This window comes from Manis pentadactyla, chromosome 2, assembly GCF_030020395.1.
Source record: "Manis pentadactyla isolate mManPen7 chromosome 2, mManPen7.hap1, whole genome shotgun sequence".
Lineage (NCBI taxonomy): Eukaryota > Metazoa > Chordata > Mammalia > Pholidota > Manidae > Manis > Manis pentadactyla.
The window spans coordinates 224,934,517-224,952,763 of NC_080020.1; the positions used below are offsets into that span (position 1 = coordinate 224,934,517).

At 36.4% G+C, this 18,247-nt stretch overlaps 1 protein-coding gene across 3 annotated transcripts in view; it reads left to right on the forward strand.

The window, feature by feature from the left end:
- NBAS (NBAS subunit of NRZ tethering complex) overlaps positions 1-18,247 on the forward strand; it is a 345,656-nt gene that overhangs the window by 302,191 nt on the left and 25,218 nt on the right. For all 3 annotated transcript variants that reach the window (XM_057497443.1, XM_057497442.1, XM_036881629.2), the window contains exon 48: positions 3,991-4,186. In XM_057497443.1, the coding sequence (XP_057353426.1) occupies positions 3,991-4,186 (196 nt within the window). The remainder of the gene's footprint in view (positions 1-3,990; positions 4,187-18,247) is intronic.

Below are 18,247 nucleotides of genomic sequence, written 5' to 3' on the forward strand. Positions count from 1 at the left end.
TCTAAGAGTTTTATGGTTTTATGTCTTACATTCAGGTCTTTGATCTATTTTAAGTTTACTTTTGTGTATGGAGTTAGACAGTAATCCAGTTTCATTCTCTTGCATGTCCAGTTTTCTCAACATAACTCCTTTTGGACCAAAACTGATTGTATGAATATTGTGTTTCCTATAGTAATTAAAAAAATAATGTACTAAATTACTCTGGGCAATAAAATAATCCCCCACCCCCAGAAAATCTCATTAAAGGGAAAAAGGTGGAAGCAAATCTGTATATTTGCAGTAAATCTATGAGAGATTTTGCCCTTTTATCTATTTTATAACTTTAAAAAATCATTGTGTAACTTTTATAATAAAGTAAAAATGTTTTGAAATGTTCTCTTTTTATTCCTAAGCTCTTTAAATCCTTTCCTTGCTTTTTCATAAAATACTATAAAGATGGAATCATTTTCCTTCTTCCCATTCTGGCTTTTTACATTATAAAAGTCATAATTGGTTATTTTTCACCCATCAGTTAATCTTGAAAAATACCAAATTCAAGAGAAAAGTTGCAAGGATAGAAAAAATTCCTATATAATCTTCCCCTTGACTCACCAATTATTAACATTTTAACAGAATTCTTGCTGTTTTTCTCTGTATATATGCATGAATTTTTTGAATCATGAGACTGAATACCAATTTTAAAAACTCAAATTGAAATCAAAATGTGAACTATTTTGTTTTTTAAATGTGAACTATTTTGCAGCTAGAAACTTTAGGAGATAATGTCTAGTCAAAGTCCTTGACAGCTTTTCTAACAGAACTGCCTTTCATTTCTGCGTGGTCTTACTGAATACCAATACTCACATTGATATACAGAGAAGCAGATCTAGAAGACGGCTTTCCTAGAACACAGCGTTTTTGTTTTAGGAATGAGTTTCCATAATTTTACTATGTATTTAAAATGTCAGCCAAAAGTTAGAGCAGATTCCCCCAAAATGCCAAATGTTATCAACTGCACAGTAAGTTCTGATGTAAAAGGAATCAAACTCAATTTAATGACTTGAAAACATTACAATAATCTTTCTGTATCATGTAGGTATCTGTAAGTAATTTTGATGTACTGCCACAGTGTTCTGGAATATACCCCCATGTGGTCCAGCACCATCGTGTAGTAATTGACAAGACAGTAAGATAGTCCACGTTCAAAACTGGTTCCACTGCTACTGTGTGTCTCAGACATGTTATTGAACCTCTCTGTGGTTTCCTCATCTATAAATTGAAGACAATAACAGAATACATGAAGAAGATAGCCATGATGAAGTGATAAAATTCATGGCACATACTAAGCTTTCCTAAATCATCATTTTTATTGTTTTCATGCTTGTTCATCATGTTCGGATCTTGGGTTATTGTTACAACTTCCAACTGGTCTTCATGGCTGCAGCTTCCCATTCTAGCTCATTCTACCCAACCCCCACTTGGCACTTGGGTAAGAGGGAAAAAAATCAGCTTCATATTATGTGCAATTGGCTTGAACTCAAGGCCAAAAATATGCTTTAAATGTCTTTTCTCCTGAATTATACTTAACTTGACCATTGCAGTCCTTACCAGAAGGGCCTGAGTCTGTCCCAGCCTGCACAGTTCTCTACCCACTAACATGATTATGATATTTCACTGCTCAGAAATCCTTCATCAGTCCCATTCTATCCAAAATAAGGCCCGATGTCCTCAATAATAATGGTTGCTGCAAACTGAAGTATTTAGTTATGTGCCAGATAATGTATCATGCTTTAAATTTATTATTTCATTTTATGTGTTTAATTATCAAAAACTTCATGATTAAGTGGTTGTTTTCCATTTCCAACTTACCAATAAGGAAACTGAGGCTCTGAACCATTAAGTGACTTGTTGATCCATGTAACACTGTCCGGAAGTCTTAAATCTGGAAGCTGAGTCTGGGCCTCTAGCTCCAAAGCCTGTGCTTTCAATGCACCACCTTTTCAACCTAGTATGTAAGCTTTTGATTAGCCAGGTGAGGACCTGTCCCATCCTTTAGAGTTCTCCTCTGATTTGCCAGCCAGACATCTGTGCTTTTAATCGCTCCCTGAACACACTGTGTCCTTCGAAATCCTTGGCTAATTTTCTTGCTGTACTTCTTACCGGGATTATATTTTCCTACCTTTCCATTTACATGCATCCCATTTGTCCTTTATGATCCTGTTCAGATGCCACATCCTACCTGAAGCCTTCACTGACTCTGCTTACTTCTCCTCCAAAACAGTTGTTCAATTTTTTTATTAATAATTCAGAGAATAGTCACCTTTAAAGTTTTTCTGTTCCACTGTATTATTAGTTCTTTGAAGGTAAAGATATATAGTTTTTCATCCCTGTGTCATCAGGTACAAACCAGTGCTTTGACAACGCTGATAATAATAATGATAGTCATGTAGGTGATAGTTACTATTACATACTTCCTCTGTGCCATATAATGTGCCGGGCGCTTCACATATAGTGTCTTGATTTCACAGACACCAAGAGATACACTTTCAGGACCATTATCTACTCAAGTATAAAATAGGAATGATGACATTCATGATTTTTATCAAGAGTTGTTAGGAAAGGTTGGGGTCAGGATTAATTGGTCCATTGCTTTCCAACAAAATGCTTTTCCCACTGGACAATACTGTCTGCTCACTTTGAACATAGTAGAGTTCCAGGAAACATTTGTTCTATTCTGCTTCTTTGCACCCCGTTTTTGCCATTTCTAATACATATTGGGGACAATCAGAGCTACATTTACTCAAGCCAGTTATCCACAGAATTTTGTAATTTTTAAAATTCCTAAGTACAAATAATGAATTTTTAAAAATTTGAATTGCCATGAAACTGCGTTGACGAGTATATTACAGAATCATACTAACAGAAATGCTCGGTGTATCTTAGTCTTCTCAAAAGTTTAAAATATCGTGGTCATCTTAGGTCATGGAAGTTGGGACTTGGTCTAGGTGATTTATTGCTGGAAGCCTGGTTATAAGAAAACGTGTATAATTCAGTACTGTAGTGTGGATCTCCAGGGCCATATGGACGTGTTATTTCTACATGAGTAACGTATTAAACAAATCAGTAGTCAACCAATCATTGATACCATGATCAAGTGAGTTGTTTGTTTTCCTGAGGTGGTGCATTTGGCATTGCAAGAAAAGAGATTCCAGTACTGGATAGCAAGTTGTACAGAGGTCCCCCTTCTCTGAATCCTTTTCAGTTTTTTAAGTAACCCACTCATTCATATTTTATCTTTAGGGTAGTATAGCATTTGATAGTCTAACTACATATTGAAATTCTATCACGAGCATATCACTTCCATGAAGCCTATTTCCTCAGCTATAAAGTGGAATTTACATGCACAGCATAATGACTATAGTTAACAAAACTGTATTACATTTCAGCTGCCAACAGTAGATCTTAAAATTTCTCAAGAAAAAATTGTTTATAACTCTCAGGTGGTACATGTTAACTCAGCTTACTGTGGAAACCATTTTGCAATATATGCATATATCAAGTCAAGTACACCTTAAATTAATAAAATGTTATGTGTTAATAATATCAACAAAACTGGAAAAATATTTAAAAAGGAATTTGTATCTACTTTGTATAGTTAAGTCAACTAGTAATAGTTTATATAAAATTACTAGAGGGATGCCTGGCACTGTTGGTATCAATAGAAATAAACCATACTTATTAAACTTTGCTTAAGAAATAGAATAGCTAACAACATATTTTTTTATCCACTTTACATAATTCATCTTAGTATGATACTGTTTAGAAGTTATATTCATTTTACATAATTCTAAAATACCTAATATGGTTTGTTTGAAGCCATTTAAAACCTAAGCCTCTCAACAGGAAGTCACCCAACAAACAAGTATTTAGGTCACTCACTATATTTGATTACTGGAATTAAAAAAAAAACGACTTAGTAGTTTCTATCCAACCCTCGATTTTGCCGTGTAGGGAGGAGCTGGTTTCCTCTGAGGACCTGCTGGAGTGGCTGCGGCCGTTCTGTGCTGATGACGCCTGGCCTGTGGGGCCCCGCCTTCGTGTACTGCAGATTTTGGGGCAGTCGTTTCACCTGACTGAGGAGGACAGCAAGCTTCTTGTGTTCTTTAGGACAGAAGCCATTCTCAAAGCCACTTGGCCCCAGAGACAGGTAAGGGAGCATCTGACTGCATATTGAATATTTTCTCTATTAGCAATAATTAAGAGGCCATTTCCTGATTACTGTAACTGCTTTTAGGTGAATAATCAACGTGGTAATACAGACTCCTCAATATGTTCATCAGTGCACCTATTTAGTAGTTAAATATGTACAGGAAATGTCATTTTTATTTTTCTCTATGTTTGAATATACATATGCATGGTCGAAGATGTCTCACCTAATGTGTGCATCATTTTTCTCTTCATAGGATATAATCGGGTTTCTCACAGTGTCAGTTAATTATGGTGTCTCATCCTTTCCCTGGAGAAGTGCAGACCTAAATGGAAATGCAGTGTGCAGTTTCATGAATTCATTGCCCGCATGCTTTGCCTGGGCACTCAATGCCCTCCCTTCTCTACCTAGACAGACATAATGTAACTGACGCACAAGATCTTTGTTTTCTGCATTCCATCTATTAAGGCTCGCTCAGTCCATGGTCTCTGACTATTTCAAATTTAATGGAAACTTAAATCTACACATTTGAACTTTAATTATGCAATTGTTATTATTAGTTTTTTCTCCCTACTAAGGTGAAAACCTATAAGCCTTGGAGGATATACTTACCATTCCCTTCAGTCTGCTGTGCCTGCACTTAGAGCTTAAATATTTATTGACTGAGTAAATAAGAGTGCTAATTCCTTAATAAAAGAAATACGGTGACTGTTAAATTTAGTTTAAATTCTAAACTGATGCCTCTTAAAGACATAGGATCTAAGAGTCCATAACCTCAGTCAAGTGCTTTAGGATGCAGAATAGACCATATGCAAAAAAAGTTAGAAAGTAAGACTTCCCTGATAATCTCATCTGCAAAAGGGTTTCCTGGAAGTCTGACTCCAACTCGATTTGCCTTCTGATTTTAAAGCTTTGCTTTATAATTTATGTTTAGATCCTTATTACTGCATTTAATAATGAGAAACCTGACTAAATCCTATGAAGAGAAAAACACACGTTAGATGAGACATCTTCAACCATGCATATGTATACTCAAACCTATAGAAAAATTAAAATAAACTTTCCTGTACATACTTAACTACTAAATAGGTGCACTGATGAACATATTGAAAAGTTTGTATTACCAAAAGTTTTTATTACCAAAAATTAAAGAACAGTAAATTTTTTTAATGTATCAATTATTAAAAATATCTTGAGACATATTTCAGAGCATAATCATAATTACTTGTTTATACTTATTTCCCTCTATGAGAGAATTAGATACATATTATTATCTGGGGTTCTTCAGAGTTAGGGAATTTGAGATTCAAAAAAAGATGTATGTATAAAAATAATCCTGCCAAATTGCTGAAATGTATTACAGTCACTAATATCGGAGGAATACTCTCTCTGAAACACCATGACTTACCAGCATATTTAGTTCTAACATTTTGCCTTGAATTTCATTGAGAGCCCAGTCTTCTTACAGAGCAGTCTGTGGACACAGACCAACAGGCTGTAACACCTGTCTCGGGTCCCTGGCATGGTACATGATAGACGTGTGCTTGCTTGCAGCAGACCAAGGCTCCTGTAGCACCCTTAGGTGAGCTCCAGTTAGGTTATGTTATTTTTGACATGAGGAACCTCTGGTTCTAACTCATCCTGAAACAAATGAATGTTCCTACTCTTACGTACTTTTCAGACAGAACCTCCGTTTTTCAAGTTCTTACTCTTGCACAGTTACATTTGCCTCAATGGCTGGCCTGGCAGGGTGATGAGGCTGGTTTCTCTGGCTGGAGCCACGCTTCACGTTATGTCAGATCTATACACCAAAAATATTATGAAACAGTGTGGAAACCAGGAAAGGGGAAAAGCCCATCTTACCTGTCATGTTGACACACTAGAACATACACTTTGATATTTGGGCCTAAATGCTTCAGAAATAACATAAGTATAACCATTTTTTCTTCTTTGAAGCTTTTCTCAGTGTTCCAATTACTCAGTAAATTGCAGCTTGAATGATTTCAATGATTTCTGAGTATTTCTGAGACACTAATTTCTTTATAGCTTAATTTTTTCCGAAAATAGAATTAAAAGAGCTTAGTGTTTGTTAAGGTTCTGTCTCCATGCACTTGTCTAAAGCGAGTTGACTTTATTTCACTGAGTACCAGTTGTTCTCATTTGCAAAGTCCATACATAGTTCCTCACCTTACCAGTGTCTCCCCTGCTGCTGCACACTCCGTAGGCCTCTAGAACACGTCTCTCCCAGAAGTCTCCAGGCTCTGGTAAAAGTCATAGCATGTCCTCATTCTTTTTCTGTTCTCCTCTCTTACTTTTATTTTGTATACAAACAGTTTCCCTTTTCTTAGAAGATAATAGTCCTTGTTTCTTAAAGTATTTGGCAGTGAAAATAAGTAGACTATTATAGTGCTTAATTATGCTGTTCCCTGTAGTCTTCTCCAAAAGATAAATCAGTGGGGGTGTCCTCCTATAAAATTTAAATATTCTTTGTCAGCCTGGCATTGCTGATTCAAATGTATATGGGAGAACAAGTGACTTTGGTGGGAAATTCTGTCTTATAGTTGTAAATAGCTGCTTGCCACATGGAAATGAATACAGAAAAATGACTTCTGATGGAAACAGCAGCAACTTCCGGGATGTTGCCAAACTGGGCCCACAGATTAAATGTGAGGTTGTCTTCATTGTTGTTTTCAGAAAACTGTGTTAGCTTCCACAGTAGCAGGAGGAAAATCAGGGCATTAGAAAAATCACATGCAAGTGTTCCCACCCTCCTTCCACTGCTGTTTCATAATCTTGGAGAAGATTCGTAAACTGTGAGCCTTGGCTATTTAGTGTGTAACATGGAACTTTGAACTGGAGGACGTAGAAGAGGAGGTAAAGGTCTGCTCACCTTTGTCATTTCTTTCACACACATTAAACGGTCTTCTTTATCTCCACGTTCCAAACATCTACAAGACCCCAAACCATTGATTGCACACGCTCTCATTTTCATTCTCCCTACCTTCTGCTCCATTGTCAAAGGTAATATTAAGACTAGAGACAGATTCTTACAGAGTAAAGAGAAGAATAGGTAATGATATTGCAATGGTCAATTATCAGAAAATGTGGGACTGCTACCTTTGCTGTGGCTAGTAATCCTCTTAGGCAGACTTTGCATACATCAAAGAGGAACTTAATATTTAATTATCCTCGAGGTGCCCAGAGTAGTGGTCCCACAAATCAGTGTGTTGCTGGGAAGCCAGCCAGCTCCTGCAAAATTAAACAGAGTCGGTGGAGCCTACTACCTCACTGGTTCTCAGAGAAACAGCGCTTTCTGCTTTTCTAATGATTAGTTAACAGGATTAAAAATTCAGAGGCCTTCATTTTCAACAGCATGAGAGTCCTTCCTTTCCATTCCAGAAATGTGCCCCAGCATGGAGGACCTTGGTGGGGGTGGTAGGATGGAGGGTGGAGGTGAATGTATTGTGCTAATATCCTTGGTACAATTTATCTGAGTTTTTCAGGTTTTGTGATTTTTCTAGTTAACTGGGGCATGAAAAATATGGGTCAAAATATGCTTGTCCTTTAAAAATTGCATATCCCATCACCTCAGGTTTTTTTTTCTGTTTTTATGTAAAAAAGACCATGTGGCTAAGAGTTTCACCTTTTAAAATTTCAGCCTGTCTGAATTTGTGGTTGTAAATGATCACCAGAAAGAATTAGATAAAGATAATTTCTAACCTCATTACAAATTCATAGATTTTGCCTACTTTGGGACATGCAAGTACATATATTAACCCTTCTGGTCAGAGGCCAGTTAGTGTCATTTGGCAAAACATTAATAAAATGTGCACTTCTATAGCAGACAGTGCAGGCAAAGAACAGTAGAAGAGTTCAGTGTGCAAAGCTGCATTTAGCTGCTTACAAAGAAGTTACCGTTACCTTACATGCCTTAAAAGCTAAGACTCATTGCCATAAATGATTTGTTTAATCTAATGTAGATTAATATTTGATGCTTAACATATGTTCATCCTCACATATGATGTGTCCTAATAGCCATGAATTCATAGATTCCTAGAATTAGAGGAGACTTTCAAAAGTACCCCAGCTCAGTAGTCACAGTTTATAGAAGAGAGCATAGATGTACAGTACACAGAAGTTACTTCCTCGGATTTACCTTAAGTACATTTCTTTTTTTCTTTAAATTTTTTATTAAGGTATTATTGATATACACTCTTATGAAGGTTTCACATGAAAAAAACAATGTAGTTACTACATCCACCCATATTATCAAGTCCCCCCCATACCCCATTGCAGTCACTGCCCATCAGTGCAGCAAGATGCCACAGAGTCACTATGTGCCTTCTCTGTGCTACACTGTTTTCCCCGTGACCCCCCACACCATGTGTACTAAATACCCCTCAATCCCCATCTCCCTCCTCCTTAAATACATTTCTGAATGACTGTGTCATAAATTAGCCCCCCAGTCACAGTCTATTTTATGACCCTTTGAATTCCCTTCTAATCACTTACCACTATCTGCTAACTTCTCCCTAACTATCTTTCTGTCTGTCTGCTTATTATATGATATCTTCTTTCTTCCACTAGACTATAAATTCCATGAGAGCAGGATTTTACACTCAGTAAATACTTGTTGAATAAATGAATATTGAATCTTTAAAAATTTGTGCATGGTCACCTTTAAAGTGGCAGGACTAGGGCTCCTGACTTCCAGGCTGATGTTCTTGCCATGACTGACAGAGGCTTGGACCATGCTGTTTTACCCCTGATGTGCAAGGAAAACGATTTGCTTAGAATGATGGGAAGGTTTCCTTACAGAGTGGCTTGGTACTATTAGATTGATGCTGTTCTACATTAACTTTCTGTACTTCGCTGACAGTGATTTCTGATCAGCCAGTTGCTTCTCATGTGGAAGCAAACAAATCACAAGTATGCCTGAACAAGAGACCTGAAATGTTAGAACTCAATCTGCCTTTTTTTCTAAGATGATTCAAGGTGAGAAAATACTCCCTATTGCTGGATTCCGCAGATATTTAGAGACTCTTCATGAATAATGGGTTTTTCCCTTTAAAAATTTGTCATCTTGCCACAGGCAACATTGGAGAAAGAAGAAAGGAATGTGGAATGTATACTAAGTGCACATTACTGCATTTAATCTGTCGAACAGCTTTGCAACTAGTTACTATCCTCTGTGTTCTCGATAAAGTCACATGACCTATAAGGTTACCCAGCTTGTGAATGATAGAACTCGAGTTCAAACCAGTTCTGTCTGATCCCAAAGCCTGTGTTCTTGATTCTGTAACACACTTCTTCCCACGTGCCAGGGGAGTGTATTCTGCAGTAACATTGGGTAACATTGGACTGCATAATGCATGATTGGATCATTTTTTTCTTTCCACTCTTACTTTACCTGGACTGCATGTAAGTAGGTATGAGAAATGAAGATTTCAATTAGGGAAAGCATTGCTTTATCTTTTAGCATTTTTCACTGTCTCAATACATAGCACTGTATATGTTAACTGCTGCTCAGTTAAAACATTCTGAAAAGTACCATGCCTAATAACTGTTCAAACAGAACAAGATGTGACATAGTCATCATCGATCCTTCAAGAATAGATTATGCACCATTCACTGTGCTCTTTACCACACAGACCTGCATTCAAATCCCAGTTTCACCAATCACTAGTTCTGTGACCTTGGAAAAGTTACTAAACCTCTCCCAACCTGTGTTCCCTTGTGTATAAAAGGGAAATAAGACATGAATGTTGGAGTGGAATGATACATGTCAAGCTCTAACTACAGTCCAGGTGGATGGACCATGTGGGTGTGAGAACTCCAGTTCAGTGGGGAACGTAGGTGCACACACAGGCTTGAGTTGTCTGAATGTGGAGGTGCTGTGTTAGATGTCTGCCCAGTGTGTCGGGTTAGAGGGAGGGCATGTAGCCATCCATTTGGAGGCCGTGAGGAAAGTCTGCCCTGAGCAGGTGACTCTTGCACTGAGGGTGTATGGTGTGAGGCAAGAAATGAAAATGGAAAGAAGCAGGCTGACTTGGAGAGCGCCCAGTCACCTGCTCGGGTTTTTATCTACATGGTGCTACAGCCCCATGGAAGAGAGAAACACCGTGCTCAGATCTTTGTTTTAGGATCTCTGCACGAACAGTGAACTGGACTTCGTAGCCTCAGATGTTAACAGTGCCACTTCCTTGCAAGTAACTGGAGTTCACTGAATGTCACTGGATGGGGATTGCTTTGATCCCACCCCAGGGCACCCTTCTCCTGGAGCCAGCTCAGCTGCCAGTTGGGCTTCGTTTTGTGATGGGAGAATTACATGCAGTGCCTTTTCCCCGCAGGGGTGACCACCTCGGCAGCCATGCTCCGACATGCTGCCTCACAGCCTCATCTTTTCTTTCCTTTTGAGGATCAGAGAGAAGGGCTTAAGGAAAAGGGGAGAAAAACACAAGTGTTTGAATTTTGGAGAATGGTGGGGGCATGATGTAGCTGGGAGTAACTTTTCTTTTTTAACTTTTCATTTTGAAATAATTTCAGATTAACCAAAAAAAAAGGCATAAAGACTTTTATATCTTCCTGAAAATTTACTAGAAACTTATATCTCAGATAAGTACAACTAACACTGATAAAATACCATTATCTAATTTACACATAATTTAAGTTCTGTCAGTTGTACCACTGATGTCTTTTTCTGTGCTACGTCCAGTCCAGGTCACACATCGCCTTCGCTTGTCGGGTCTCCTGGTGCCCTTTAATGTGGAACAGCTCCTCATTCATCCTCCTCCCCCGCCTCTTTATGACTTGACGTTTTTAAAAAGTACTGGCCAATTACTTTGTAAAATGTCACTGAATTTGACTTCATCTCATTTTCATTCCTACGTTCAAGTTTTTAATTTTTGGTTAGAATACCACAGAAGTGATGTTGTGTCCTTCGTTCAAAGTATCTGGAGGTACATGGTGTTGATTGTTTCATGACTGCTAACTTTGATCATTTGACTGAGGTGTTGTCAACCATATTTCTTCTCCATAAAATTACCATTTTCCCATTTGTAATTAATAAGTACTTAGTGAAGAGGTTCTTCAAGATTGTGTAAACATTTGTTTCTCCTCATGCTTTCACCCACTAATTGTGGCATACATTGATGATTATTGCTTGAGGTAATTATCACTGTGGTGTGGGCCAAATGGAGTTTTTTTCCCTATCATTTATTCTTCTCTCTTTATGTATATTCATATAATTTCAATCTCAAGGATTCTGATTTTGCTCTATGGCTATAATTCATTGCTATCATCATTTTTATTTTTTGCTGAAATTATCCCAGATTTGGCTATTGGGGGTTCCCTTCAGTTTTTATTCCCTATCTTTTGACATGGGCCCATCATTTTTTGAACCATGAGATGTGTGAACTTTTCCTGGCCAGCTCCTGATTCAGTCATTGACTTTAAAGAGCCTTGATTTTTAAAAATCAAGAATGGTATTTAGAAGCCAAGCTTGGGTGCTAGAGGTACTCGATGATACTGTCGCACTATAACTTCCAGATCTTCTAAGGAACAGAACACACACCTACATCTGTTACTTTAAAAACCATGAGTTCCTAGTGATAATTCAAATTCTGCACAGTTCATTCTAGGCTTTTAATTGTAAACTCCTTTCCTTGTCAGTGAGAAACTTGACTCATTATCCACAACATATTTATTTATTATCCCTAGGATACATATAAAGTAGTTTTGGAAATGTCAACCCCCTTACTAACTGGGACATTTGTATAGAGCTCTTTTTGTCTTTAGCTTCAGAGTAATAGTACTCAAAAATACTATTTTTTCAAGGTTATTTCTCTTTCTCACACATGAGCATGTGCAAGCGCACACACACGTACACTTATTCACTTACAGTGAGGTTCGTTTTATTTCTGTTTGTATGGTTTGCTCTGTTCTTGTGTATTTCTATTATGTGTCTACTTTTTGAATATGTGAAACATTTACATGGAGTGTAAATCCAGAGGTCATTCTCTAAAGTTTGGTGTTTTTTCATACTTAGTTTTTATATTTTGAAGTTTGGACATTCTTGGCCCTTAATTGTGCTGAATGTATGGGTTTTATATAGTTTTATTTGTTACTCTTTTTGTTTGAGGGATTACATAGGCATTCTTAATTTGGTGGTCACCATTTTCTTCTGCTATGCAGAAGTCTCTCTGGATAACTTATAACTGGAATTTTAAAAAGTAGAGTCAAAATAAAATCTCTGAAGTTACATCAGAAAACTGTTTTCATTTAACTGAGAAGATACTACATGTACTATTATTTTTTATGTTTTTAGGACCTTCTGTGGACTGAATTTTAGGCTTTGTATGTATATAGTATCATTTAAACCTCACAATAACCCTCTGACATAGGTGATCTTACCATCCATGAGGTAAGGCCATATTCAACACATAAGGAAATAGGCCATAGTAGTTAAGAAATCTATACAGTATCTCTTAAATGTGGCAGAACAAGGTATAATAAACTACTAGTAGTAGCAGCTCATTGTCAATCCAGTGTTAATACCTATAATGGTGTGTATGTCTTTATGTGTATTATATTGTGTTATGCTTGGTTATGGCCTGTTATTCTCAAAATAACCTGATAGGTTAAGTATTATTACCTTATTTTTGCATATGAAAACACTAAGGCTGATAGAGGTACATGGTCACAAAACTATTCGTGGCAGGGACAACATTCAAACCTGAGCCTTAATGATACACTACAGTGAAAACATTTCCAACTCCATGAATTATTTTATTAATACTTCATCAACATTAGCTAGGAAACAAAAGCTGGCCTTTAAAAGTTAGCTTCAGTAGCAGCTCTTAAACCACACATAGGGGCTCATATGACATGATTGGTTTTTTGTCTGAGAGAAAATTGTAAGGCAGAATCTTTCCTCTTCTTATTAACACAGTATTTCCCTTATATGTCTCATTTTTAAAATGTTTCATAAGATATTTGGCCATGTGAAAATATGTATTATGTATTCAAGTTACAACAGCATTTATGGGGAATGATTATGGAATGTTTTATTGTATAATTTCTGTGTTTAAAGATATATTAAAATACATAGTATACTGTAAAACATGGCTCAGAATTGTAGTTGCTAGCCTCTCTCTGTTTATATGTGTTTATGCATCCACATATACAACTTCTGAACATCTAGAAACCCCTTGGGAACCTAAATTATTGTTCTTTGATTGAGTTCCACACATCCAAAGGGCATCTTTGTTACATCCTACGACAGACTTTTTATGGCAATTGGGAGCCATTTTTTCTTGAGCAGTTCACAAATAGGCACTCATTTTCCTGATAGGCCTTAAGAGGGAAGCAGAGGCTAAAAGTGTGTGGTCATCACCAGACCTAGAGGCAAAGGTTGAAGTGAATTAAGTTGCTCATTTCTTTATTCCTTGTCAGGACACCCTTCTTATGGTGGATCTTCTCCCCTTTGCATGGGCTTGGGAAGGTCATGTGAACCCTCAGGCTGTCTCAACATATTTTGCCTTTAGAACAAGCAGTGCAAGATTGAGCACTTAAAATTCCATCAATAGCTACATCTGTTCTTTAGTTATCTGCCATACAAAACCCCTAGGAAATAGTTACCTTACTTTTAATATTTAAACCATAGTGCAATTACCACAATTTTGTATTTTCTATTTAATAAAACCCATAAATACTCAGAAATGGACATGATTGTAATTTATGTGCTATTTATATTTTCATGTCTAATAGTAATATTTAATACCCATAATACTTTTATTGAGTATGTACTGTGTGCCAGGCGCTGGTCTAAATACTGCTTAGATGGATGAGGTAGTCTAACAGCTTATGACAAGTCCACCAGCTAGCCCAACAGCTTAGGACTTTTTTGGTCTTCTAAAAATTTGATGTCCTGTCGCCAGAGATCTTGGTTAGATCCTTTGGACACACAGGCTGTGTTGGCCACCTAAAACCTTATAAAAGGAGTCTTTAACAAGACAGGGATCATTCTAGAGGTCAACTCTGTCATCTTTGTATATTTTTGTGTATCTAATGAAATTGGGATTTTTGCTTGTTTGTTTTACATTTTGAAGCCCTGCACATGGAGATGGCTCAGTCTGTGTTGTGTTCATGAAAGGAATTGCAGTTACTTTGCAGCTTTAACTCTGATGTCATCATGAGTCCTTTAGAAGCTAACAGCTCACCTCCAATGAAAGTAGGAGTATGGTGACTGATATTACTACTATCAGTAATAATCCTCTATGTGCTGGTGATTATTTTCTATTAATAAGGTACTTTTATGTGGACTAGTATGGATTTCGTATTCACAAATACCCAGAGGTAAAATAATGTACCGTCAATGCCTGTAGCAGGTTGCAGGTTTCAGAGAGGTGCCTCAGTTTAAGATAGTTATGTTCATTTTCAGCAGCCACAGAGAAATCTAAGGCCAAAGCTGTTCTCATGTGAGAATAGGTGACTCAGTCCACTTTTTTTAAGGACAGTGACTCTGGTAAGGAGGCTACAGCTACTTGACAAACTGACTTATAACAAGGGCTAAAGTCACCTAATTCAAAAAAGAGAGAAACATCATTTTCAGAGATAAAAGGAAAAGAGGTAGTCTTAGGTTTGTCACATTTGAAACTTCCCCTTTAAAATCCTATGTTACTTAGTGCTAAACAGCTACCTGGGAAGGAACAGAGATGTTAGAAGACGTATATGTTACTTTCTTTTTCACTGGGAAAAAGGACAAAAGAAAGTGTAGAAAAAAAGCTTTGAGAGAAGTTGCTATTTGTTTTCACTCATCTGTGGATGTATGCTTAAGAGTCATTTCAAATACTACATCCATTGCACAAATAAATGAGATTTTTAAAAAGAGATAAAAGTTACACATGATTCCATTATCCTAAAACAGCCATATTTCCTTATAATTTTTTCTGTCCTGTCTAATCCTTAGACATAATTCTTATTACAAGAAATAGCATACACCCAGCTTTCTGCTTTTTCATATGCAGCATTTTATTTAGATAATAGCATGCCTAGCATGTGCCAGTCTCTTGCTGTTTTAGTCACATTCTCTTGTTTAATATCACAACTGTCATATAAATGTGTTATCTTCGTCTTACAGAAGAAATTAAGCCTTAAGAAAGTCTAGTAATGTCTCCACAATGAATATTTTTATGTGGTACTTTGACTTTATTGGCACTATTTTGAAAGCCGCATCTTTCATCAATCTGCCTTTGATCATTCACAGTCTCCTCAGTGAGGCATATTGGAGCATTTGATAGCCACCTGCAAGTATTTCTTCCTCTGTGTTAAAATATGTTCTGTAGTCATTTCATATTGTGGCTGTTTGGGCCCTTACTTCAGTTCTCTGTACTTGTCATACTTTTATGAAATATATGTAGACGCTGGGACTGTATCTTTAATGTGAGCTCCACTGCTTTCTAGAAAAGAGTATCTAATTCCTAGGTCCACATTCGCGCTCAGCCAGGTGCCTTGTTTTCAGAATTTTTAGGAAATTTAAATTCCCCTGATAGTAATACTAATGAACATCACTCAGAATTTCTGTAAGCCTCTGTAAAGCCCCCATTCGCTTTAACCTTTATCATCTCAGAGCAATACTTTCCTCCCTAATATTTTTTCCAGATTTATGACAGTGATTTTCTTCAACTTATTTTTTTAACTATTAAAGAGCAACATGATTAGTTGTGCTATGAAAATATGTTTAGTCAAGACCATCTTACAGAAAGGAAGTACAGATAATATTTTTATTACAGCATGTATGTATTGATTGTTTGCTAGGCTCTGTATTTTCTGCTGAGCACTAGGATTTCATTTTGGCTGATTTTCTAACACTGAAAATTTGGAAGCATTTTCATTAGTAAAGTTAAGAACAAAACAAGAGTGCCCAGAATCTCCATTATTTTTTAGGATCCTAGTCAATGTAAGACAAGAGGCAGAAATAAGAGATGTAACTTGTAAAAAGTCAAAATTACCATTATTTATAGATTACATCATTCTAATTTCTAGAAAACCCAAGAAGAATACTGAAAATGACTAGAATTCATAAATAGGGCTAAAATAAATGATAAGAGAATACATATAATAATATATATAAAAATAACTCATAAGTCAATGGTATTGAGACCCAGTAAATACAAGTCTAATTATGAAAACTGACTTTTAAAAATACAGCATGTATTCATTTTCTTAAATTTTAAACTAAATACTGTTTTTCAAGGAAGAAGAAGGAGTAACTCATCATCTAGAAAACCATGTTTGGGAACCTTTATTTAATACTCTTTTCTAAAAACCAGAGTTTGACATTAAGACAGGTTGGCCTCGGACTCTTCCGCAATGGGATGAGTTCTGAACATTCCAAAAAAGCTGTGGAGAGACAGTTCTCTGTGGATTTCTCACATTTCAAGCAAGTCTTGTGAGCAGAGGCACTTTGCCTAGCCCTTGGTCCCAAAGATTTTCTCAGATTTTTTTTTCCTAAAGCTTCATAGTTTTATATTTTACGTTTAATAACTTGACTATCTTACATACTTTGAGTAATTTTGGTCTATGGTGTGTGGTTTAGGTTGAGGTTTCTTTCTTCTTTCTCTGTCTCCCTCTCTCCCTGCCTCCCATTTTCCCTTCCTACTTATCTCATGGATATCCACTTCCTTCAGCAACATTTTGTTGGAAATGCTATCTGTCCTCCATTGACAGGCTTTTGCCCTTGCACAAAAATCAGTTGGGCGTGTGCATTTCTGTGCTCTCCAGTCTGTACCATTGATCTTTGTGTCTATCCTCTACCAATATCATACCACCTTTCTTACTGCAGCTAGATAATAAGCCTTAATATCAAGTACAGTTATTCCTCCCACCTCATTCTTTTTAAAGATTGTTTCCTATTCTAGGGCATGTGTTTTTCCATATACAGTTATACAGAAGTTTGTCTAAATCTACAAAAAAAATCCTTGCTGGAATTTTGGTAGATGTTGCATTAAGCCCAAAGTCCATTCAGGCAGAATTGATGTTTTTACTATGTTGAGTCTTCCCATTGATGAACACAGTGTATCTCTTCATTCGGATCCTTTTTGAGATAGATTTTTGATCACTTATTTGATCGAAGAAATCTTTGATCTCTTCATGTATTTAGATTTTCTGTCAGCATTTTATAATTTTTAGGATATGGATCCTGCACATATAACTGTTTCATTTTCTTTGAAACAATTATAATACTATGATATTTTTATTGTTACTTCTCACATGTTCATTGTTAGCATATAGCAATATGATTTTTTGTATGTTGACATTTTTTCCTGTGACTTTGCAGACTCATTAATTCTAGGTTTGGGTTTTTTGGTTTTTTATTAATAAATTTCTTGGGATTTTCTATGTAGACAATCATGTTATCTGAAAAGATAATTTTATTTTTTCCTTTCCAATGTGTATGCCTTTTATTTCTTTTTCTTGCTTTATTTCACTGGCTAGGACTTCCAGTAAGATGCTGAATAAGAGTGGGTAGGAGTGGACATCCTTGCCTTAGAGTGTAATGTAGAAATAACATTTCCATTTGGGTCTCTTTACCTTCCCACTTTTAAATGTCATTGTCTTGAGTATTAGTTGGTGTTATAATCTTTGTTCTAATCAACAAATATAATTTGGAAAACTATGAAATATTTACCCATATTTCTGCTCTTTCCACTCTTCATTCTTCCTTCCCATGCTCCAAAGACCCTTCTTTTATCATTTCCCTTATTTGAAAAACTTCTTTTAGCCAGTCTTTAAAATGAGGGCTATTAGTGACAATGTTTTTTAGTTTTTCTTATCTGAGAATGTTATTTCCCCTTTTTCTCCTAAAAGATCACTTTGCTGTATATAGAACTTGCAGTTGACAGTTCTTGGAAAATGTTGTGCCTCTTTTCTCTGGTCTCTGTGGTTTCAGATGAGAAATCCACTGGTATTCAAATTGTTGTTTTCACTGTAGGTAATGTGTTCTTCTCCCTGGTTGTTTTCAAGATTTTTCTTTGTCTTTAGTTTTCAAGTGTTTAATCA